This window comes from Zeus faber (assembly GCF_960531495.2).
Source record: "Zeus faber genome assembly, chromosome: 3".
Classification (NCBI taxonomy): domain Eukaryota; kingdom Metazoa; phylum Chordata; class Actinopteri; order Zeiformes; family Zeidae; genus Zeus; species Zeus faber.
In genome coordinates, this window is record NC_137190.1 from 35,194,887 (window position 1) to 35,221,282 (window position 26,396).

General features: G+C 43.4%; 1 protein-coding gene and 1 long non-coding RNA gene across 3 annotated transcripts in view; one reads left to right on the forward strand and one right to left on the reverse strand.

Annotated features, from left to right (window-relative positions):
* The first annotated feature begins 36 nt into the window (after window positions 1-36).
* Window positions 37-3,740, forward strand: LOC307227717. Of its 2 annotated transcripts, none has more exons than XR_013844064.1 (3): window positions 37-131; window positions 259-342; window positions 3,454-3,740. It is a non-coding gene; the product is annotated as an uncharacterized lncRNA (long non-coding RNA). The 2 variants fall into 2 exon arrangements; XR_013844065.1 differs by having other exon boundaries at window positions 259-323.
* A 366-nt stretch (window positions 3,741-4,106) lies between these two features.
* The window catches only part of fam189a1 (family with sequence similarity 189 member A1), a gene marked incomplete at both ends in the record, with an annotated part of 158,231 nt that continues 135,941 nt past the window's right edge, over window positions 4,107-26,396 (reverse strand). Inside the window, 7 exons of the mRNA XM_079997350.1 lie at window positions 4,107-4,298; window positions 4,572-4,891; window positions 5,519-6,277; window positions 8,060-8,135; window positions 8,808-8,943; window positions 15,769-15,929; window positions 21,577-21,684. Of these exons, the coding sequence (XP_079853476.1) occupies window positions 4,107-4,298; window positions 4,572-4,891; window positions 5,519-6,277; window positions 8,060-8,135; window positions 8,808-8,943; window positions 15,769-15,929; window positions 21,577-21,684 (1,752 nt within the window). The remainder of the gene's footprint in view (window positions 4,299-4,571; window positions 4,892-5,518; window positions 6,278-8,059; window positions 8,136-8,807; window positions 8,944-15,768; window positions 15,930-21,576; window positions 21,685-26,396) is intronic.

Sequence of the window (26,396 nt, forward strand, 5' to 3'; positions counted from 1 at the left end):
TCGAACCTTTCATCACCCCCTCAGCCGCGATGGCCCGGTGTTATTTCCGGAGTTGCCACGGAAGCGCGATTACTTTTCACGTTAAAAGTCAAGTCAAAATATTTCGATGATTGCGCTGAATAGAATAGAGTGTATGCAAAGGTTTACTTTTTCTCCTTTGACACATGGTCATAATTGCACACATATAGAGCGCAACAGCAAGTGAAAAATCCCATTCATATTCTAATTCTAGGATCGTAACTCTTCTTTTTCTTTCAGCTGCTCCCGAGTAGTCCGGCCCTGAGGAGACAAAAGCATGGACGAGCTTCTCTGCATCGGAAAGAGTGAGCTGGTGTTCCTGAGGTAGTAGAATCATGTCCTGCACAGTCTGGATTATTATCCATAATGTCGTAAACATCCAAGGTAGACTTACAATGAGCTATGAGTTTGTGAAACGATGTTATATGCTCCACATCCGTGTGATATCAACTTTGTTTTAAGAAAAACATGTTTTATTCGCGAGGTCACGGAAAAGTACTACACTACCCACAATCCTAAAGTGTGACAACGACGTATCTGATTGGTGAAGCTCGCTGATACCGTGGAAATGTTTACCGCACCCACGGTGACGTTTTAGGTCGTTTTACGACAATTTTACGTCACTGTCGGCTAGTGAGTTACTGCTACTATACCATACGTCTACGACCGTTTACGTTACATTTACCACAGAGCAACCATCATTTCAACACTATTATTAAAAATATAAACACTAATATAATGACAAAGGTTAAATTCAAGAAGAAGCACGCTAAACTATCGTCAGGTTGGAACTCGCTGGAAAGGTATCACTCGCAATGGTTTATGGGATGAGTAGATCCTTCGCTCTTAAAATAATTATGTATACAGTCTTCTACCTTTGCCTTTTTTCCATTTTCCACTTTTTTTTTTTTGTTGCTCCAAATTAAATTTCATATGTTCCCGATTCATCTCGTTGTTTGTTGGCTTGGTTCTAGGCTTAAAACTCTTTATATAAGGATTTTCTGAAACGCAATGAGGGAATGAATGGGCAATTACCCTCCGGAAACGGAACTGTTTAAAAGGTGGGCGGTCATTGTTGAGCTCTTAAATCGACATATATTGATGTGTACTTTATATACTTTTTAAATATACTTTTATATAGATTTTTTTTATTATATAGGATACATTTAGTTAAACATGATCTACATCTTTTGTTCTCTCAGTATAGAACAATATACTTGAGACTACACAAATATACTTTTCATGTTAAAGTTACAGGGAATTTCTTATTGCTAAATTCAAAACGTGTTGCAAAGCAGGAACAAAAACAACACCAAAAACTCACATTACATGATAAGAGACCTACATCGGATACCGATCAGTGTTTTTCCAGGGCCAGATAATGCACAATTATTATGGGACCTAATTTGCCAATTCCACACACAAAAAAATGCTTTCCTTTCATTGATTGAATAGTATTTAGCCTAAAATTCATAAATGACCCAGTTTTTATAACCAGACAATAACGCGGCAATAGCGACTTTAACGGTGTGACAAAGGGCAAGGCTATGTAACAAATCTCCACATGACTTTATTATCAAAAAGTGGAGACGACACAGATGTAATGCATTGTGTCACTCAAGGTGCGCCATACATGTATTAAGGATGACATAGCTACCGAGTCCATTTATTGGCTTTGAATCATTTGCTGTATGTTCATCACTTCAAAATAATGCTTCTAAGTAACAAATGTTATTTTATTACCACTACTACTAAAATGGAGTTTCAAAGATTTGAAAGATTCAAATCTTATAATAGCCTTTAGCTATTTGTGGCACTGTCGTTGGTTAGTTTACATTTTGGCCAATGATATTTTTCAAAAACAATTTTAATGCTGCCATTCAGGACATTTATCCTTAAATTCTCAGATTTCTTGTCTCTAAGATTTTTCTGGTGAAATAAATAAAAGCTGTTATTATAATTATTTTACAATAATTTATTATAACACAATATGCATTTATTACGTATTTATAATAATATTAGTATTATTTTCTATACGACAACAACTTATATTTGTTTGCATCGCCACCGTGACTATATTTCAGCTAGATTGAATTGTATGAAAACAAGCCCAGGTCTTCGCCTCCCAGTCTTTGAGGCGGCAACAATGATAAACGGTCAATGGGCTGGTGGCCCGGTTTTCTCTGGCTACATTTGATCCAGCTCAAATGCGCCCCCCATCAGGCCAACCCTCAAACAACGCCAACACACAAACAACAATGTCATTCAATCTCCAGGAAAGGTTAACTCAAGAATATGAAATACATATAACAACACTGAGGGTGCTTTGAACTTGAACTTAAACTGCCCCAGCCTGCATGCAGGGGACAGGTGTCCATCCCAGCTTACTGCCAACAAAAGGCAAATGGGTATGATTAATTTAGGATGTACAACTAACCTAACCTGCATGTGCTGACATGGGAAGAACGCAGAGCACCTGCTGGAAACCGATGCAAACATATGCAGATGTAACCCAAGACGATAGTGAACATACTACACCTAATCTGTTGACGAATAAAGCCAAAATCTGTTGTTTTGCTGCAATCGTTTTTCTCCGGTGACCTGGCAAATCCATATATCTCTGATCAAAAAAAGTTTGTCCATATAAATGTAAATTAGGGATATCGGCCTGATACTTTGTTAAAATAGGGTACTGGTATCAATCAGACAGTGTCCTCAATAAATAACTGTGATACCACGACTGATATTTTAATTTCTTTGTAAAAAAAGTGATTACCTTAATTTTTTGTTGACATGAAAGCACTTAGTCTCTAACATTGGAAAATGATGTCAGTAGATTTGTGAAAGCGAAAAAGATTGAAGCACGTAATGCGTACGCAAAAGCGGTAAGTATAGGATTGAAAGAAGAAAACAACCACCAGATATAAAGTCATCCTTTATTGAAACACTGATAAGAACTGTAACACGCTGAGGTAAGGTAAAACGATCCACGTCCGCAGAGTTCTTTTTAAATCACCGGCACAACAAAATGTTCACCACCCTATCGGCAACAACTCTACAAAGCCTCAGAAAAACCTGGCTGGCGACGCCCATTCGGCGCCTGCGGCCGTTTGGCACAAACATTGAAGACTTTCCTTTTTAACGATGATGACAGGTAGACTGATCTGGAAGACCACATCCTTTTTTGATCCGGTTCCCAAGTCAACAACTTCATGAGCAGAATTGAAAGTTGTTATATATATATATATATATATATATATATATATATATATATATATATATATATATATATATATATATATATATATATATATATATATATATATATTTTTTTTATATACACACACACACACACACACACACACAGTACTGTGCAAAAGTTTTGGGCACTTTCGATTTTGTCACAGTTGTCATAGATTTATTTTATACCATCAGAGTCCTGCAAGAGACGGTTCGGCCCCCAGAGACCCCTGATCTCAACATCATCGAGTCAGTCTGGGATTACATAAAGAGACAGAAGAAATTGAGACCTGAGCCTACATCCGCAGAAGAACTGTGGCAAGTTCCCCAAGATGCTTGGAACAACCTACCTACCTTAAAAAACTGCACAAGTGTACCTAGGAGAATTGGTGCTGTTTTAAAGGCAAAGGGTGGTCACACCAAATATTGATTTGATAAAGGTTTTTTATTTTTACCACACTTTGTATGTTGTTAATTGATAAATTAAAACTATTCCATGCATTATTCTTGAAAGCATCCTCAGTTTAGAGCCTTTCACAAGTACCTAAAACTTTTGCACGGTACTAAAGCTTTTGCATGGTACTATGTGTGTGTGTGTGTGTGTGTATTTTTTTTATATATATATATATATATATATATACACACACACACACACACACACACACACACACACACACACACACACACACACACACACACACACACACACACACACACACACACACACACACACACACACACACACACACCATCTCAGGTTCTGACTTTGCTACCATTTCTGCTGTTGGCTTGGCAGTTTACACAGGGCACTATGAGATATGAGACCAGTTCCAGGTGTCTGTGCGTTGTCAGAGAATCGTCTCTCGGCATGCAAGACTGTGTTCGGACGATGGGGATGCAAGCGGGGCGAGGTCGCTGGCCGTCCGTTTGGCACGATGTAGGGATGGGGACGAGCTGAGGGCTCCGCAGCTCTGGAGGTGAAGATCCTCCTGCCCTCGCTTCCTTGGGCTGCCCATGATGCGCTGGGACTGCGTCATCACCTACAGACGAATGACAAGAAGCCGTGGCTTTCAGCTGCTTTGCCATTTATTCAGGAACCATCGAGATTGGTTTTCAAATCGTTGACATCTAATTTATCCAAGGAATAGGTGGACACTTATGTCACAGGGGGCTCCTAAGACATCAGGCCTCACTGTAGTGACAACCCACATGCCATCACCCATCGCCAGCCAACTTACCAGCCAGCCAAATAAATGTTTGTCTTTCAGTGAACAGAGGTTATTTGTCGAGAATTTCCGGACATCACCACTCACCTGATCGATAACGTTGGCACTGAAAATAGCCTCTTCCATGTGTTTCTCATCTGACTTGATCACACACTTGATAGTGTTGACCACCTGCTGGACCTCCGGAGGTAGACTGCAGCTCGAGTGTTCCAGGAACTTGGCCACCAGGATTTTCGTGTCTTTGTACGTCTTCAGGTCAGCCAGTGAGTGCGGCCGCTCGTGGGAGTGAAAACGCAGGGCTTTGGACTTGGGGTGCACGTCTGCTGCTTTTCTGTCCCCCTGCGGTTCCCTGAAGCCCCCGTGGCTGGGCTTCTCCTCCCCCGATTCTGTTGTCGCATTTGCAGGGTCTAGGACAGACAATGGACAGGAAGGAGTGATACATTGGTTTTGTAATGAAGCCTAAACTTCTTAGAGATACCTATTGCTGAGAATCTCAGAGGCACCAGTGAAATCTAACTTTGTGGTAATTTATCTCATTTATCTTATTTATATGCGCCACTGTACCTTGCTCTGGTGACACGTATTCGGATTCCACAGAGAGAGGTTTACTAACAGCCACACAGTCACAACTTTCACCTTCAGGAGGAGAAAAGAACTGTAGAGTTGGCGGGGAGAGGCAACTTCACAATTTCAAAATAAAAGCACACAAAGGTAAAGCTGACATTGCCTTTCATGTCAAATTGTCAAATTTGTGACCAATTTGAGATGATATAATATAAATTGACTACTTTTGTCTTCTGGACTTTTGAAACATGCAAACTCTGTCGTGAAGCTGCAGAAAGCAAAAGCCCTTGTTACATCTGGATTTTTTTTTAAATAAAAAAATACAAAGTATATTAGACAACAGGGTTAAAACTATAATCAACATTATCCTTTACAAGATACAGTGGCTCCAAGTTAGATTCCCACTCGATTCTGATCTGGGTATGATAAATTGAATTCTATTTAGTGGTCAAGCTTTTTACTGCACTTACTTCCAGATGTGGAAGAGCAGGAGACGGGGTCACTGGTGGAGCGTACAATGCTGGCCAGCTTTCGGTACTTCCTGACCGCGCGAAACCCCCGTGGCCTGTCCGAGGGTGAGCAGCCGCTGCGGGCTGAGGTAGAGGGGCTCTGGGAGCCAGAGGAAGGCGACCAAACACTGAAACACAGCCTGGAACCCCGCGGCCTGGTGGGAGGTGAGGGCGAGGCCGATGGCACCGAGGTTCCGCCGGAGGAGGCTGCTGAGGTGGGGGAGCAGGGCTGTGGCGGAGGCGGCACGGTGACCGGTAGGGTGAGTTTGCGGCTCAGCACCCTTGCCCTGATGAGCGAGTGCGACGGCGCCTGTAGCGTCACCTCCGCCGGCGCTGCATACTTTGCAGAGGCAAGTTCCTCGCACACGTGCACAGCCGCCACACTAAGCTCATCACAACCGTGCATGGGCTCCTCATGGTCCAGGCTGCTCACGTTCTCTGAGGACCAGTCTGGGGACCGGGCGGCCAGGGACTCGCGGAGATGTGGGGACTCGCCACGGGCGGCTGCGTGGCGCGGCGACCTGGGGCGGCGCCACTGAGAGTCACGCCCGCCGAGCTCCTGGGCGGGGCAGGCGCTGTCCATGGTCGCCGTTGTAAGCATGTCGTACGCGGAGGAGTCGGATCCCTGGACCTCCAGGGAGCAGATGTCCTCCGAGGAGCAGCTGTGGTCCTGCAGTTCGGCCATTTCTGACACGATCAGCGAGGCGCTGTCCACCGAGGCTACGGAACCAAGTAGAATCAGTGTCAGAGATCAACATCAGGCCTAAGAGAAGCTAAAGGCCTTGTCGGCAGTTTGGGCTTATTGTTCCGCAGTGCTCTTCAGACACAGATGGCAAAGTAGAAATGTTACAGTACGTACTATAAACACTGCTATATATATCCATTTTCTAATTTCTATCGGTTCCCTCATCCATTGCTGGTTGCTACTGTGGCTACTACTTTAGCTATCAGTTTTGGATTCAAAATTGTGGCTCTCAAACCTTTATTATGTTATCACAGTTTCTTTAATCCCCGCTATTAAAGCAGCACTATGTAACTTTTTTACCTTAAAATAACAGCTTTATAATCAATTTGATGGTACACTGACTTGTAATATGGAGAATGGCACCTCTTTCATTCCCACCCACCCCCGAACGCATGTTCCTGCATTATGTAACTTCTGTCTTCGGGTACAAAACCGTGGGAAAACTGCATTACGCTTCACCGCACTACGTTACTTCCTTGATGTTTGGCTGCAGTTATTACAGTCTTACACGTCTTACCTGGTAAAATTTATAAAAAAAACCCCAAAACAATTAATTCTAAACTTGCCAGTTAAAATGTCCAGTAATAATCCGCATCTGTACTTAGGCGCTCCACCTCCCAGACGGCGCAGATGAGACGGACCAGTGGTGCACCCAGCACCACTCTGGGTTGGTTTCACCCTCTGACTCGCTCGTGCAAGCCGATCTGCCAGGCCGAGCACATCTGGAACCTACACCGATAGCAGGGGGGCCGATCCCCGCGCCCTCTCTCCCCATGGCTCCGGGGGACCCCGTGGGGAGAGAGCCTCTGGGGGAGCTGTGGACGGAGTGCTTGCTGCAGCGGTAAGGTCCGTGCAAGGGGTGTTGTAACCTATGTGTACATTATATTTGCGTTTGTAACATAGACTGTTATTGAAACGTGACCGATAAGGTTCAAATTTCTCTGGTAAAATAAATATTTTTTAGGCACCAGCTGAGTTTTACAAATGGTGTAAAAGTGAAATTGCACTCAGAAACTGTAGGGGCGCCTAATCCCAAATACCAAAAGTTACATAGTGCTGCTCTAATGCGGTCAGAACAAGTGACAAAATAAGTCACAACTAAAGTTCACAACTAAAAAATTGTTGTGAACTCTGCTCACTTAAAACTTTTTAATAATAATAAAATAAAAATGTATATTCTTGCAGTTTTGCCAATATATCGCCTGTTGTGTTCTTGTACGCTTTTGTGGATGTAAACGTGATTTAATTTAATTTCATTAAAATTGTATAGTATAAGCATTTATTCATAGTCGTCAATATTGGACATGGAGTGAGGGGCATTTTTCCTCCTAAACAGAGAGCCGGTAATAGACTACACTTACTGTACCTTTAAGACAAATGTAAATGGTATGGAACACACTGAAAAATGCTGTCGTGCAACAGCAGATGACACAGTCCCAGCATGTCCAGTAAAACAGGTAAATGTCAGTTTTTTACCTGTCAGTTAAATTATCTCCTGACAGAGCAGAAGGACTAAACTGGATTCTACAAAATATTACTCCCTGTGAGAGAAATAGGAATATAATAGGAGGAAAATACTGCATTTCCTGCGGATAGAAGATTTTATGTCATTTATTTTGGACCAAACTGCATCAAATGGTCTCATAGGCCACATGTTTGACAACCCTGCTGTAGAAAAAAACAATGAATTCTCACAAATTTGCTGTGAGAAGTAGGTTTCTGTGCTGTGAAAAAAAAAAAAGGGCAAGCGACTTTACCCTGAGTGCTGAATCCCGCAGTAGTGTTTCTCTCGCAAAGGCTGGACTCTGCCTGCTGCTCCATGCTGGAAGTCACCTGCAATGACGGCAGATAAGGAGAAACAGAAACGCACGCTCCCACCCACCCACCCACACCGACCCACACAAAATAACGTTGTGATGCGATACATGGCCCTTATCAAGGAGCATTTAAAGACATTACTAGACTGGAGGCCAATTTACCTACCATGTGGGTGGGAAAAAAAATGTTTTATTCGTTCTGCAAACAGCCAGGAAAGGGTGCCACAGTGACAGTCAACTCCTATGGCTTTACTTCGAGACACTCGGTCCCACCAGCATAGTAGCCCCTGTAATTCTGGGTAACCGTACCCCCACAGGTACCCCCCCTCTACTGCAGTGGATGAATTTCACACGCAATAACCACCTTCGGTCAATAGAGGGAACTAGACCACCAGCTGCCTAGCCTAAGCAGAACTCCTTCTGGAGACATAATTATTATAAATCGTGATCATGACCCTACAATTATCGCCAGTATGAGGTCTGAAATATTTGTGTAAGAATTTGGTATGGGAAAGAAAATTATTGCTCCGATGTACTCACCATTATTATCAGCAATAGTTGGATTTGTTAACGTCAACATTTAACATTTAGCTTAAGATATTGTGAAACATAACATGCTTATGTGATTTGCTTTTCCGTATCCAAAGGCACAGAGAATCTGAATGCGGCGTGGCGCAGTGCAGCGCACCTGGCTGGCAGGCGTGTGCGACACCACGGACTCGTAGGGGGGAGGCAGGTCTGTCGGGTACAGGGTCCCCGGGCTGTTGATAGGAACCCCGTAGATGGCACTGAATGGAGAGTGGGGGAAGTCCAGGTGTAGACCCCTGTTGGAGACAAGAGACAAAACAATGTAGCGTTTTTATTTACAGTCAAAAGGGAGATGGGATATGGAGAACTTAGAAACAGCTTCTGGGGTTTTTGTTCCCCTGTCAAAAAAACAAAAAATATGTACGCATTCACACAACCCTGGTCTTACATTCCAAAAAAAAAAGAGCGCCATAACGCGGACCATGCGCCACTTTTTCTTTTTTTGGGTAGCTTTGAATTGCGTCTTTAACTGTCTGGCATTAGAAAAAAATAAAAATAAAAAATTCCGCACCAGGGAAAGAGAAATAACTAACATTTTTTTTGAAGAGCATGCAGATTCATTCATTTGCTTGCTTCAATCACCCATGAAATAGAGGCCAAAAATCCACTCGACACCGCGCAGGAATAGCTGAGCCTGCACAAAGCCATTCTGCCGCACAGTGACCTTGCAGTACACTCAGAACTCCTTTCCTCTGCGACCCCCGGACTTAATGGCATTATCAAGATAAGATCAGCTTCAGACACCATTGTATTGTATATTTCCATCTACCGTGTGTGTACAAATACTATCATGTTTCAATGCAGCACAAAAAAACACCCGGACTATCTATTTTGTCAAAATAATCCCTGCATGATAAAGTGGTGGAGCGCGAAATGCGAGGACCCGCAAGCTCCCACCAATCACAATCACCTGGGGCTATGATGATGTCATGACACATCAGTGGTGGGGGTGGGGGGTGGTAAAAACGCTCCTCTCGCCTTGTTAGTATTTACGACCCGATTTGATAACCAGACGGGACTTCCCGCCGCAGGCAGCATCCGCATTCTCTCTCCTCCCCCTGTTCCCTCGTTCTTGGAATATGGAATGAGAGAGTGGGGCAGTGGATGGGAGGGATGGAGGATGAGGTATGCACAGGAGAGGAGTGGTTAGATCTTTAACAGCCGAGAGTCATAGATTTCATGGCTGTCGGAAGAGAGGGATGTGTGGCGCCGCGGCATACACTGTATGCCTCCAAACATAAAGGTGAAAGCTGTGCCGCAGCCTCCAGCAATGATCTGTTACATTGTTTCTCCCACCACTGTGCCGTGAAATTTTTTCTAATTCCACTTAAAATAAAAAATTAACTTAAACTAGCTTTTGTGTTGCAAGATCAAAATTGCAAGGATACACCGATTCATCAAATTCATCAGTTCCAGCCAGAATTTGTGTCCATCAGAACAAGTTTCACTCTGAAAGTGAGCACTACTAGTAATGAGGGAAGGTTAGACTCCTTTTTGAGATTCGGTTCTGAACGTGCCACTCAAAAATAGCTGTTTGACTACGTTGTTTGATTCAGTTGGTTGTAAAGCACGTTGAGTGTGGGAGGACTTCAGGGGAACAACAGAAAGAAGGTTGATTTTGCTTTTGTGGATGTAATTCTCACAACAATCATTAAAGTCTGTCAAAAATATTTATTTTGGTGGATTGCCAAGAGTAAATCTGTGACATTTATTTGGTCTTTTAATTGCCCTGGACTTATACGTAGTCCTCAGTAATTATTTTCAGTTTGTCAAATACATACAGACATACAGCTCATCCGGGTATTGTCCAGATAATTTCAGGGTTGCAGTACATGTGTGAAAGCAGCTTTAGAGAAGCAGACCCTGTATGGGCTTTCAAAGGGATGCTAAAAACCTTTCTTTACAGCCTAATATTTGTCTAGCTCTAGCTTTTTAGTCTTATTCGTTTTTTAAATTAATCTTTTAATGCAATTTTGTATATTTTCTCTTATTTTCACATTATCTTACCTGTTGGATTTTGAGTTTTATTATTTTAATAGTTGTATTATTCTACTTTTTCTATATAATTTACTCATAGTAAGTTTGGAGATCCCATTCCAACAGAAGAACTAAATGATTGTGTTAAATGGTTAATCTCGACAACAAGCTTGTTGTTGTCATTTAACTATATCTAACTATCTAATCTAACTTCTAATCTAACTATAAAGGCAGGAATCTCTTGTCAGTCTGTCTGTATGTCCTTTAATTATCTCGACAATCGTTTATACAATCAACTTGTGTGTTGTCCGTGTTAAAACTAGAATTGATTTCAAGATTCTGCTACTTGTATATAAAGCCATAAATGGCCTTGCACCTCAGTATATAAAATAAATGCTAATTATACACCAACCAGCAAGAACTCTCAGGTCCACAGGCAGTGGTCTTTTAACGATCCCTCGTACTAACTCTAAAGCAGGAGAAGCTGCCTTCTGTATCTATGCCCCAAGTAAATGGAACACCCTACCTGAGAGAGGCCCCCACACTGAATACTTTTAAAAGCAGGTTAAAAACCTTGCCGTTCACTACAGTCTATGACTGACTTCTGCGTGTTTGTGTGTGTGTCTGTGTGCGTGCGTGCGTGTGTGCGTGCGTGTCTGGGTTTCTGCTGTTACTGCTGCTGTTGTTTTCTGTTGTTTCTGTTGTTAATGCTAGTTTTGCTGCTGCTGTTGTTGCTGTTTCTATTGTTGCTGCTGGTGTTGTTTCTGTTGCTGTTGTTTCTGTTGTGAGATTACAGTGAGAGGGTCATAAGAAGGGTGTGTTTTCGGAGAGAGAGAGAGTCAAAAGGGTCTCCCTCGCAAGGTGTGAATGAAAACTTGACCCGTAATTTAGGGACACAAATTAAAGCGCCGTGACCCGATTGAGATGAGATCGTGCACACTGTTGAAATTTCCGTTTCCGGTGAGGCTACCACTTCCGGTTATGGTGACGTCCTTGTGTGTGCGTTACTTCGTTGAATCGCTTCCCAACTTTACCTTTATCTCGAACATTATAACTAAACTTAACAATCTCTTACCTTAACTTAACCATCTTGAACATTATACCTAAACATAACCATGTCTAAACTTATACCTAAACTTAACCATCTCTGACCTTATACCTCAACTTAACCACCTCTAACATCTCTAACCTGAGTGACTTTTTCAGGTTCTGATGAGAGCTACCACTTTCGGTTCTGGTGACGTCTTTGCCAGTGCGTTGCTGTAGTTTTTTTTGCTGTGGCTTTTTTTGTTGTTGCTGCTGGTGTTGTTGTTGCTTCTGTGGCTGCTGCTGTTGTTTAACTTAACCATCTCGAACATTATACCAAAACATAACCACCTCTAAACTATACCTAAACTTAACCATCTCTAACCTTATACCTTAACTTAAACATCTCTAACCTTATACCTCTTATACCCTATACCTTATACTGCAGTGCACTGTCGCTCTTACAATATGAACGACAAGCACTCCTGGACGTCCGTTCGACACTTAATACAGCCGACCAGCTGGCGGAGGTATTCACCTCCATATTCAACTTAATACAGAAAGAGAAGAGGAATTCTATGCACAATTTGGACGAGATACTGCAACCCACCGCTACCGAGCATTTTACTGGCAAATGTTCAATCCCTGGACAATAAAATGGACGAACTACATGCACAGATTCATTTCCAGCTGAACTGCTGTGTGCTGGCGTTCACAGAAACCTGGCTGGACGCTACGGTGCCCGACTCTGCCGTTACTCCGGCTGGATTTTCCATCTACCGGCACGACAGAACCACGGAGTCATGTAAACGCAGAGGCGGTGGGGTCTGCATTATGGTTGACTCTCGCTGGGGTTCGGATATATCAGTACTTTCAAAACACTGCTCTCCAGACCTGGAGCTCTTAACTATAAAAATCCGTCCCTACTACCTCCCGCGGGAATTCAGCTCCGCTATAATCACGGCAATCTACATAACCCCGCAGGCGGATAAAACGTGCGCGTTAAGAGGACCTTTACGGAGTAATCAATGAAGTGGAGAACGCTCACCCTGAGGCATCTTCTATTGTTTGTGGCAACTTCAATAGGGCTAATATGAAGAAAGCTTTGCCTAAATATCACCAGCATATCAACTTTCCTACCTGGGGTGATCAGACTCTCGACAATTGTTATTCACAACTACGGGACAGCTACAAACCCCTCCCCCGCCCTGCCTTTGGTAAGGCGGATCACACCTCCATTCTTCTCCTAGCAACCTACAGACAACGATTAAAGCAAGGAAAACCGGTTTGTCAAACAGTCCAACGTTGGAGTGAGGAATCCACTGCCACTCTCCAGGACTGTTTCGAAACCACGGACTGGAAGATGTTCTGTGTTGCAGCTGATAGGGACATCGATGCATACAGACTCTGTCTCAGCCTACATCTCCAAGTGCATTGACGATGTTGTCCCGAGAGTCAAGGTCAGCACTTTCCCCAACCAGAAGCCTAGGGTTAATGGTGTCTGTGCTAAGCTCAGAGCACAGTCCTCCGCCTATAGCTCTGTGGACATGTAGGCCATGAGGAAGTCCAGATGTGACCTACGGAAAGCCATCAGAGATGCCAAAAGAGCCTACAGGGACAAGCTGGAGTCGGACTACCACAGTTCCCCAGACGCATGTGGTGTGGACTGCGCACCATCACAGACTACAAAGGGAGAAACAGGAGTGACGCCCAGCCAGCTGCCTCTCTTCCTGATGAGCTCAACACCTTCTACGCATGGTTTGAGGCGAGCAACACCATCCCGGCTGCAAGGCTAGCAGAGGACCAGGATGACTACACTCTGTTCCTGTCTACGGCTGACGTGAGGAGATCTCTTAAAAGAGTAAACCCTCGGAAGTCTCCAGGGCCTGATGGCATTCCAGGCCATGTCCTCAGAGCGTGCGCCGACCAGCTGGCGGAGGTATTCACCTCCATATTCAACAATGGTTGTCTATTTGAAGCAAGTGGGGACTGTAGACTGGATCAGGGAGAGCCCTGATCCAGTCTACAGTCCCCACCTGCTTCAAACAGACAACCATTGTCCCGGTACCAAAGAAACAACCCATCACCTGCCTGAATGACTATCACCCCGTAGCATTGACCTCTACCATCATGAAGTGCTTCGAGCAGCTAGTCAGAACCCACATCTGCTCCTCCCTTCCTGACACCCTGGACCCCCTTCAATTTGCATATCGCCTGAACGGATCTACGGACGACGCCATCACCCTGGCAGTGCACACCACCCTCTCCCACCTGGAAAAGAGCAACACATACGTGAGGATGCTGTTTGTAGATTACAGCTTAGCATTCAACACAATTGTGCCCACTAAGCTTGTTCCCAAGCTCAGGATCCTGGGTCTTAACACCTCCCACTATAGCTGGATCCTGGACTTCCTGATGGGCAGACCCCAGGTGGTGAGAATGGGAAATCTCTCCTCCTCTGCACGGACCCTGAGCACCAGAGCCCCGCAGGGCTGCGTACTCAGTCCCCTCCTGTTAACTTGACTTGACTTAAAGCAATTATGTTTCCTAAATGATTCAGTAAGGAATGGGAGATCAGATATAGATATTAGATACATCCTGACATTCTGTTTGTTTTATGTCTCACCATCCATGGTCGATTGTTGCTCTGGTTGTAACCATTTCATTATAAATTCAAATGGTTACAATTATTACTAATTGATGGCCTTCTATTAATGTAAAGCACTTTGGTGCTATACAAAATACCAAAGGTTATTATTATTATTATAAGTTGGAATCATGCATATGAAATTACAGCTGTTTTTCAACCTGCTCTTACGTCTCTGAGGGAATCATGCATATGAAATTACAGCTGTTTTTCAACCTGCTCTCACGTCTCTGAGATAACTGCAAATTGTTTAATTTGACAAATTTCATTTCATTTTATAACACATATCCTGTACTTTAGAACCACCAGAGCAAAATATATTCAACAGGAAAGGATTTGCCTTTTACTTGCCCTGTTTTTAGCTGAATTCATTATTTTAATTATTTTACTTTGTAAATGCATTTTTCTTGTTTGCTTTGCTTTTATTATTACTAATTGATGGCCTTCGGTTAATGTAAAGCACTTTGAGTTGCATGTCGTGTGAAAGGTGCAATACAAAAGGTTATTATTATTATTATTATTATGTTACATGATTTAGGCGCCTTTCATACAGATTTCATACATCTTTATACTAAGGTAACTATAGGTAAGTACCATGTACTTCAACTGTTTTTTTGTATGCATAATAATATATGTATAAGTATAATGTAATAATATAATATAGTAATAATAATAATATAGTTAAGTTAATAATAGTTAGTATAATAATAACTATCTTTATAATACTAAAGTTCATAATAATAATTATTATATAGTTAAGTAAAATGTATAGGATGTAAGTATAATAATCATATACAAGTATGTACAGCATCTACAGTATGACTCTTCCAAATCTTTTTTCCCCCCAATATGCGACATGTGACATGTTGCTAAATGACAAATGACAGAATAGCCAACAAAACAAACTGGCTACACTGTATCAAGTTCCCCTTTAAAAAAATGTTAGTTATTCTATCACATCCTAATTAAGAAAACATATTTAGCAGGACTCAAACGTACATAGACATAGACATACATAGACAACATAGATCCACACATCTGTCGTACACCACCACACAGATGGTGGATTTGGGTAATCGTCTCTTCAACACGTCGTGTGTGTGTTTACACCTGACCAGGCCATAGATTCCTCACATCTACCCACAATGCATTACTCATTCTGGAACCTCGGAGCACGGCTTCCAAGTCCAAGGGAGACTGCGACTTGCGATTTTTATTTTTTAAATCAGTATTGCCTGTCCATACTTACACTTAAATAAATATTTTCGCCCAAATCACCCCGTGGACCTGATTGGACCCCTCTGAGGGCCAATTCCCTAACCCCCAATAGAAAGCCATAGGTATTTAATGTCCAAGACCTAGCAAGAGGAAAAACGTATACTATGAATGATGATTTTAAAGATTTTCTTACCTCTGTCCGTCCATAGAGGGGGTGCAGGTGTACTCTGGGGGGTAGTAGGGTGGTGGGGGAATAGGAGGGATAAACTCGTCAAAGTCCAGCGTTTGATGGAGGATGGTTCCGTGAGGCGTCATGCAGTCGGCGTTGAGGGCTCGCGCTCTGTTGGGCATGAACTGCAACGCACAACGAGGAGAGCAGTAATAAGCAGGCTGCACTTAATGGATAGGTTCGCTGTTTTTCATTCCAGGCCCTATTGCTATGTCATTTCCTCTTCTGCCCTCACCATGTGAAGCCTTACGTGGCTATACAGCGAGCTAAACACTCTTCCAATAAGTACTCGCAGACGTGATCTCACTTTGGAAAGTGGTGTAAAACTGTGGAACAATACAGAAATATGCAGATAAACTATCATTCTCTCTGCGGATGTAGATAACCTGTTAATACAGGTCCAACACTGATACATGTGAACTCACAGATTGTGCCTTCTCAAGGGCAGTGACCGACGCTGCTGCTTACATGATCGTCCTGGGACATGATCAGATGAATTGTGTATCTGTGTGATTGTCTGTCTGTGTATGTCTGCTCTGATGTCATACTATCATCACAGTGCTCTGATGTCGCAATACAGACTGGGAAGGGGGGGGGGGGGGGCTTCTGGTGCCAGAACATTTCCCATAATTTAGCACTGTCACTGTGCTTACATTCAGTCCAACAGTGAAAAGGCTTAAGCCTTATGTTTAAGCCTTGAAAATTAAATTTTATTCACTTAACTCTATTAGGATAAAAAAAAACCTTAAAACAGTAACATTAATATCACATTTGATTTAAAACTGCTTTTTGCAATTAACTGGCAGGTTGCCAATAGGAAGCGGCCCAGCTTCCTGTTTCTAATCACTTGTGTAAGCGTGGACGGAGCCAAAAGAGCTGTGGAAGTGCATTTAACAAAATAATTCAACTCTAAATACTATTAAACAATGAACATAAGTCCCACATGTTTAAAAAAATACAAAAATACCTCTATCATCTATAAAAACGTTAAGTGTTAAAGTAAATAAAATAAAATAAGTTCTCATTCCCTTTACACGCCTTGGTTTCGTGGAGCGCAAAGTTAAAACAAGCCCCCCCTTTAGCTCACGAACTTTGCAATGCCTGGGCAACTTTTTCTCTCCATTAAAAAGTAAAAATAAAACTGGCGGGCGGGGAGAAGAAGCACTCGCTTCAACAAAGCTGTCCCTTTAAAACGTATTTCTTTAAAATTATCAACTTGTCTATTATACAAAATGTATAAAGCTTCTAAAAAATAAATTTCATCAGGCTCACTTCTATCTCCTAACGGGGTTCATTAATTCATTAACTAGTCATAAATTCAGATCAAAATGCTTTCATGGGTATAAAGCCATTGCTGCCGTTAATAAATTAAAGAATGTGGGCAAACTGTCTGCTCTTCTTGGCCTGTGCCCTCTGAGTGACATCTTGTCAGCACAAGAGGACACTAAATGTAATGTTCCAGAAAGAGATCATTCTGCATTGCCATCGCAAAATAAAAGCCGTCAGGCCAGGGAGAAGTAAATGTAGTGTTCCAGGTTATAGCCGGGTGATAACAGTTCATTGGTCACATCATTGTTCATTGATATTCAACTTTGATTTTCATTTAGTTTTCATTATTATTCAGTCATTATCGTTGTAGCCCTTCATGAAGTCAGATGGCGCATCAAATATTAAAATTCCAGATTCCATCCATAGCAGTGTGAAAAGGGAAATTCTTGTATCGATAGTAAAGGGTTCCTATCCGTTGCTAGAAACATATTTGTTGCTTACATTATCGCCCTTTATCTATATATATATATATTTATTTATATAAATATATACACTGTGTTCCAAATTATTATGCAAATTGGATTTAAGTGTCCTAAACATTTAATTTTTTGCTTTTTAATTAAACTCATGGATGGTATTGTGTCTCAGGGCTCTTTGCATCACTGAAATCAAGACACCTGTGATAATTAGTTTGCCAGGTGAGCCCAATTAAAGGAAAACTACTTACGAAGGACGTTCCACATTATTAAGCAGGCCACAGGTTTCAAGCAATATGGGAAAGAAAAAGGATCTTTCTGCTGCTGAAAAGCGTCAAATAGTGCAATGCCTTGGACAAGGTATGAAAACATTAGATATTTCACGATAACTTAAGCGTGATGATCGTACTGTGAAGAGATTTGTGGCTGATTCAGAGCACAGACGGGTTCGTGCAGATAAAGGCAGAATGAGGAAGGTTTCTGCCAGACAAATTCATGGGATGAAGAGAGCAGCTGTTAAAATGCCATTTCAAAGCAGCAAACAGGTATTTGAAGCTGCTGGTGCCTCTGGAGTCCCATGAACCTCAAGGTGTAGGATCCTCCAGAGGCTTGCAGTTGTGCATAAACCTACTATTGGGCCACCCCTAACCAATGCTCACAAGCAGAAACGGTTGCAGTGGGCCCAGAAATACATGAAGACTAATATCAAACAGTCTTGTTTACTGATGAGTGCCGTGCAACCCTGTATGGTGCAGATAGATGGAGTAGTGGATGGTTGGTGGATGGCCACCATGTCCCAACAAGGCTGCGACGTCAGGAGGTGGCGGAGTCATGTTTTGGGCCGGAATGATAGGGAGAGAGCTGGTAGGCCCCTTTAGCGTCCCTGAAGTTGTGAAAATGACCTCGGCAAAGTATATAGAGTTTGTGACTGACCACTTTCTTCCATCGGACAAAAAGAAGAACCGTGCCTCCGTAGCAAAATCATCTTCATGCATGACAATGCACCATCTCATGCTGCAAAGAATACCTCTGTGTCATTGGCTGCTATGGGCATAAAAGGAGAGAAACTCATGGTGTGGCCCCCATCCTCCCCTGACCTCAACCCTATTGAGAACTTTGGAGCGTCCTCAGGCAAAAGATCTATGAGGGTGGGAGGCAGTTTGCATCAAAACAGCAGCTCTGGGAGGCTGTTCTGACATCCTGCAAAGAAATTCAAGCAGAAACTCTCCAAAAACTCACAAGTTCAATGGATGCAAGAATTGTGAAGGTAATCTCAAAGAAGGGGTCCTATGTTAACATGTAACTTGGCCTGTTAAGATGTTTTGATTGAAATAGCTTTTGATTTCAGTAAATATGACCTTCTAATGCTGCAAATTAAACAAATGACCATTTTCAGTTCGTTACAACCAATGAAATGTTTTGAAACTCTGTTGTGCATAATAATTTGGAACAGTGCATTTTGAGTTTTTTATTTTTGAAATAAATACTGTTGTCATTGGGAGGTTTGTTCAATAACATTAGAATTATACCCTAACGGTTGATGACTTGAAAATTATACTGACTGTCATTTGCATCGACTATTAAGGAAAATCACAGAAAAATATAATTTGCATAATAATTTGGAGCGTTGTGTGTGTGTGTGTGTGTGTGTATATATGTATATATATATACACACACACACACTGATCAGCCACAACATTAAAACCACCACTAATAATCCACCAATATTGTGTCTTTCCCCCTCGGGCGGCCAAATAGCTCTGACCCATTGAGGCATGGACTTCACAAGACCTCTGAAGGTGTGCTGTGGTATCTGGCACCAAGACATTAGCAGCAGATCCTTTACGTCCTGTAATACCATTTTTACACCAAAATTAACAGGTAAACCCAGGTTTTTTAAACCCCGGTAAACCTGCTAAAAATAGGCGTTTGACACCTTTTCCATTGCCAGGAGAAATGCAGTTTTTTTCTGGTGTCCATCTGCCACCTCCTCTCTGCATCCAGGACTTAGCTCACCATGGTTAACGGTGTGGGAATAAGAGTGATGGAGCTGTTCTAAATTCTCCATTTAGACTGCGAGTCATTAGGTATGTGGCCTGGTCAGTCTCCGTACCATGGTTAGATGCTGGTTTTTTTTGCCCTCCTTACGCTGAGGTGTGTTGGATGAAATCGACTCTCTCCCTTCACCAAGCAATCAAGCCCATTCTAAGCCTGCCTTTCCACCTGCCCAGGCGCCGCATCTAAAAAGTCCTGTGTCCTGTGCTGCTTGATGTTAACCCTTTGGGCCAATCAAGTCCCAAATGACATATCTGCACCAATTAAAAAACTCCGCAACCAACATCATGGCCAACATCAGGAAGACCAAGTTACAGAGGGAAACACGTACTACTTGGGGAAAGCTCTCTGGGCATTGTGAGTGCATAATGAATTGGGGTCTAATTTCACAAAACCATACAAACACAAATAACAATGTGTTAGTGAGGAGTGGTTTTGGCGCCATCTGCAGGTGGGGAGACCCAGCACTGGAAACTGAAAGGGGAAGCAACTGCAGGATATTGAAGTGAAACCACAGCAGCTTTTCAATACTCTGCTAATTACCTCAATCTCCTGCAGCTGCATCCCCTTCCAGTTGCCAGTGCTGGCTCTCCACTCTGTTTTTGACAACAACAGAAGACTGACAGTTGCTTTTAGCCATCTAGCCATGTCTCGACCCGCACCCATTCATGTGAGATGTCGTTGACACTTGCTACTGGTAGGAGGCGCTCAAAAGCAATGAAACTATGGAAGAGATAGAACTGCGTCTTGTTCAGTAAAGCGCCTTTGGCCACGGATTGAAAAATATCTCTAACTTCTTTATACTCTGCTGTGATCACATTTTTTTTTACAGAGCAGTGCATAAATGTCTAACGGCCATGGGCTACAGTACTTGAACTTTATAATTTTCTTTGTCACTTTAAACTTTTTTGTTCAGTAACAAGTTGACTGACGTACTGGTGGCCATATTTAAAGGTGTAAAAAAAACACTGTGCTGGGAGACTATTGTCGCTGGCGTGGATAGAGGAAGCTTGGAGCAGTTGACTTCCCAGAGATGGCCAGAGATGTCTCGCGTTTATACGGATTTATTGTTTTACATAAAATGCACAGAGGGTCGTTTTGAGGGTGGTGGAGCTTTCATCAATATTGCATCATGACTACATTTTTTTCTCACACCTCAATTTAATAAGCGAGGCTCAGGGCCTATTTCAATGTTAACATTTTCAAAACAGAATAATTAATTTGATTAATCTAAGGAACAACAATTTATCAAATTGGAAGACTTTCCTCTGTATCTGATAACTCATTCATTTAATAACCATTCATTTGGGTTACGATTAATAATCGTTACGATTATTAATCTACGATTAATAATTGTAATCCAAATTACAAACCAAAACCTTCTTCAACTCCTTCACTAATCGGAGTTTGTTTCCTCTGAGCCAACCCCATGTCGACTTTCTACCCATACCCTGCGTCTTAACCAACTGCATGACTGCTGATGCATTTAATCAAGGCTGTACAGTACTCTACTGCTACCTACAAATCAATTTATCTTAAGTCTTTTTTGGATGAAAGTGTCTGCTAATGGCAGGGATACACCACAGGCACTTCAAAAGATGGTATCCCCCATCAGACCTTTTCCCCGTCCTAGTAGAACACACTATAGGATTTAGCAAGGACTGGTGATCACAAGATAATGTCAAACCAACCAATAGAGAGTATCAGAAATTACTCTGTGACTGATCAAAATAGTTTATGACTGTCTCAAAATCTTAAATGACCATCACTTGACCCTGAAGCCATTTTTTTCCCTGAAAATTCAGTCTGGGGCTGGAAACCCCTGGCTTCCGAACAAACCCTTTGGTGTCTGCTGGGAACGAATGACCAAATGAGACAGGGATTACAAGGGAGTTGTTTTCATTACAGAGGTGGTCTCTGACCCGCCAGACAATGACGCCATTGTTTTTTTCTCTCCTGTTGTTGCGCTTACCATCTGCAGCAAGTCAGCAGAGACCATCTGCATACAGCACATGGCGGTGGCCAGCGCACAGATGATGGTAGAGATTACGTTAAGGGCACAAACGCTGAACAGCAGCTCCTGCAATATGAGTGAGACAGAGAGCAGGAGAGAGGGAGGGAGAGAGAGAGAGAGAAAGTGAGGTTAGTGGGTTAGAGGTTAACTCCCAACAACCTTAACTTCAATTAAAAAGGCGAGTTGAATATACAGTATATATTTATATATATATATATATATATATATATATATATATATATATATATATATATATATATATATATATATATATATACACACACTGTATATTCAACTCGCCTTTTTTATCAATCAGTAGTCTGCAATGCTCTCACGTGACCGTTTCAGAGATGAGAAAAACTGTTTTTACTAATTTATTCCACAAAAATTAACCGATATGGATCGAACTCAGACGACAGTGTCTGGACTGCCCTGAATACAACAACCATTCATTCGTGTCCGTGCGTTCAACGGTTTCTGAATGCCATACACCTTGGTGGTCATTTTGATTCATTTTTGTTCATCTTTCTGAACAAAAAAAATAGGGCTCCTGCACTTTCGGGGCTGGGCGCCTAATAATCTTTGGACAAGACAAGACTCGCAACACTATTTGTTAAGTTGTAATGGTGATCCATGGATGTGGATCACCATTACAACTTAAGGAGGGAGAGAGAGCGTGTATAATAATCTATACAGAGAAGATGGGAGTGTGTGTGTGTGTGTGTGTGTGTGGATGAGGGTGTAAAATCTGTATTCCAGTCTGCGGGGAAGAAGGACTCGGAAGAAGAGGAGAAGAATGGAAGAGAAAAAAAGGGGGGGGGGGAGTGAAGGTGACACAAGCAGCAGCGGCGTCAGTCGCTCGGCAGAAAATGGGGCCGCAGCAGTATCTGCCGTGGTTCGATTCACTTCAAATATTGCAGTTCAATTTTGTAAATGTATATTCTAAGTGTTAGGGATTGGAACAATGCTTGTGTTGAACAAATGAGTATTTCAGTTTGTCGGCAGAAATAACCAACCCATTACAATGTTTTGACCATTAACACTAGAACAGCGTGTTTTTTTTATTTCAGTAATCAACTGAAAGCTGATTCGCAGCTTCTGACGTTACGGTGCGTTCAAAAACCTCTGATTTTTGAGTAATGTTCAGTATTGTACTGTGTCTCTGACTTACATAACTGGTGCATGGCTGAACTTCAATAAAAACACAGGGTAAATGGTTTATATTATTGTACTGATATGAAACAGCGTTTAAATCCCTACTTTAGATTTGTGAATTACTTTTCTATTTGTGAAAACAAGAAAACGGTGGATTTCACTGTATTTTTGCCCACAGACCAGTCCCGCTCTGTGACTGGTGTACGAATGGATCTTAACTAACAGACAAAAATCTAAATCTAAAATAAAAACACACAGGAACCCGGAGCACCATGTACCATGCCTTATTAACCATAAAGGTTAATAATGCATTATAAATAAGGCCAGGCTTAAAATACACAAAACAAACAATATTTAAAATAATCTAGGGGGTTTCTCTATCTACCAAGGGGTCCTTAGGCTGAAAAAGGCTAAAGACTCTTGATCTGCACAGGACTGTTGATTTGGTACTCGTAAATAGTGGTTGAATGTTGTTTTCTAGCATGTGCCAAACTGAAATTCAGAGAGCAATGTATTACTTTACCCATATTATGAGTCAATTGCCATATTACACCCAAATAAATCATGGCAGTGAAGCACCCGCCCCCCTCCTCGAATAGATCAACTAGAAGACTCTCAGCTGATTATTAGAATTTTCATAGACACCAGGCTGCCGGCGCTCTCGGTGCGCGGGGCGCTTGTCGCTGGGGGGTTTGGCTGTGGGTGGAGGGCCGTCTGCCGCCCTCTGTTCTGTGGTCCGCATGCTCGGCGACTGGGGGCTGAACAGGGGCCTGATGGGGGCGCGGAGCTGCCCGACATGGCCGAGGCGCATGGCAGACCGCTGGATTGATCCGGTCGCGATTCGCCTATCTCTCCCATTGCCAAAACTCATACTCAGCACGTACACGACACAATAGACCGAGGGCTTGCGGGATGGGCAGGGTGCAGGGTGCAGGCTATGTGGGTGGGGATGCGGCGAGCAGCTGCCATCTTGCCTGTCACGCTCCTGCCCAAGCGTGCTTCTCGTCCATCCCGAAATTTTAATCCCACTCACATTAGCTTAGAACACATACACTCACACACCAATCCTACTCCGAACAACACTCAATCGGACCAGGGTCGGTGGGGCAGGAGGGGTGCGAGTGATTCGGGTTCGACTTGCCTGAAGGACTCGCAACCCCAACCCTGCAATTTTAACTGCAATTACCGGTTGCTGGCGGGTTGGTGTGGGGGCGTGGTTGGCCGAGCGGCGGTCGGCCCACCAACCCCCTCCCGCCCTGGCTGGAGTCCTGACGGCTTGCGCCTGGTGGCTTGGGATGGTCTGCGACCTGGCGGGGCTGTGGAGAGCGCTGCCGGGTGCCTTCCAGGGCCCCTGGGGGGGACTGCTTGCCGTTCTGGGTGTGGCTTGGGGTGTGGGGGGCAGCTGTCGGCCTTTTGCTTCTGCGGCGCGGCCTCTCTGCGGCGGGTGCCCCGGGTGCTGGGGCTGGTGGAGGGCCTGTATACCTGGCGGCTTGCTGGCATCGGTGGGTGGGGGGGTAACATCGAGGTGCTCCGTGCTGGGCACATGCTGCTATGTGTATGGGTACTTGGCGCTCATGCCAGGTGGGGCGTCTGGTCGGCTGCAGTGGGGCGGGCCCCCCCTTGTGCGGAGCATGGGTGGGCATAGGGGTCCTGCCGGCTCACCCGTGGGGCGGGCAGCTCGGGCGGGGTGTTGGTCTGTCACTGTGGGGCCGGGATCTGCACCCGTGGCCTGGGTTCTGTGCCGGCGGCTGCGTCTCCTGCCTATACCCGGGGGTTGGTTGTATGTGTATGCCCCTGGGGTGCGGGGTCTCCTCGTGCTCCCTGGGACTGGGTCATGCTCCTCGGGGCTGGGCTTGGGGGTTTCTCCACGGCCCTCTGGCTTCTCTGGGGGCCCGGGGGTCTTCTGTGGCCGCAGGGCAGGGTACTCGGGGCTTTCCTGCAGCTGTAGGGTGTCTACGGGGCTGCGGAGTTAAGGGGGGCTTCGGGGCCCTTTCCGCTGCTTGGAGGCGCCGCGCCATGGTACCGACCTTCTACACCAGTACCAATGGGGATAGGTCATGTACACTTACCGGCGGACATCTTATACACACACACACAAACAGGTGGTCCCATCACACATGCACACGCCACCACACCTGCTTCGAGTGCACGCCAGCACCCTCCTGGTTGCATTCTTCTCCTTCCCTCCCTCATTTGCTGCCGTGATTATGACAGGAAGAGGCCACGTGACCAGTTGTAGTTCCAGTTTTCCTGGACCTAATTCACTGTTTTTCAATACAGGTTGTCATCCAATGTTTATGTTTTTGTGTAAATGTTGTTTGTTTCTATTTTTGTTTGTCTCACCCGTGGTGATTCTCCCCCTCTTGGAGTAGGGATCAGTTGTTTATAGACCCAAACATGATAAATAGTTCTCCAAAGAGGGGGGTTGTTGGTGGTTCTAGAAAAAAATAATAATAAAGAATTTTCATAGTGTTTATACTAAGGAGTTGTCAATGGTATTCAAATATGAAAATACACATGCAACGACTATAAACAGGGACCCGCTTTCCTAACAACTTCTCAAGCTAGTTTAGGCAGTCTACTGAGCAGAGACACATGGTCCTTTTGATGTCTCCTCACAGAGTCGCGAGAGACTTGCGCCCTTATTCGCGTACTTTGCTTTATCCCCGTATTCACAATACGTGACAGCTCTGTTGCATCATACAGTGCAGAAAACGCTTCCACATCATCTGTGCTTTTTTCCCCATCTCCGTCGCTGAGGGAGAGATTCAGGACGAAGCAGAGATTATTTTATTTTTTCTATTTTAGAGAAGGGGGAAATCAACTCAAACTGAAAATAGTTTCTGATGATTCAATTAAATGGGATAAATCATATTGGAGATTTATTCTTTGCATTCCATCAACATAGATCATGTTGACGGAATTAAATGATTCTTGGGAGAATTACATTTACAACTCAGAGCCAAACAGACTCTTCTGACTCTCATTCATCGTTTAGGAATTCCTCCCTCAATCGCTGTGTGTTACACCAACTGAATCGAATGAAAAGAGTTGACTCAAAATCGACTCGTCAAGAACCAAATCTCAAAGAAAAAAGAGTCGAACCTTTCATCACTATCTTTCTTTTCTGTCAGAATATTCAGTCTGGAACTGATGAATAAGATACGAATTAGTGCAGCCTTGCAATTTTGATCTCGCAACATTATAGGCTTGGGCGATTGTGCAAAATTCCAATCAGCGATCACAAGTGGTTACTTGTCAGCACTGAGCGGAGAGGGCGAGAAAAAAAAGTCCATCTAGTCTACTGAGACATTGCACACAACTTCCTCTTGGCTGAGGAAAGTTGGTCTTTAAGCAGGAAAGCCCACACTGAAAGGAAACCAAACTTTAATGGCATCTACAGCGGGGCTGATTTGTGTGTAGTTGGTGTGTGGGTCACAGCACATCTGCCTTGCAGATGTAAATAGTAGAAGGATACATTCTTGTGATTTACCTGTTGTCTCGCACGTGCATAACGACGCAGTGAAATTCTTCCCTGGTAATAAATGCAGTCACTTATCTACAGAAGCTGTTTAATATGCCGCCCCACTACCGTCCCCACAGGAAGTTCCCAGGTCAGAGTT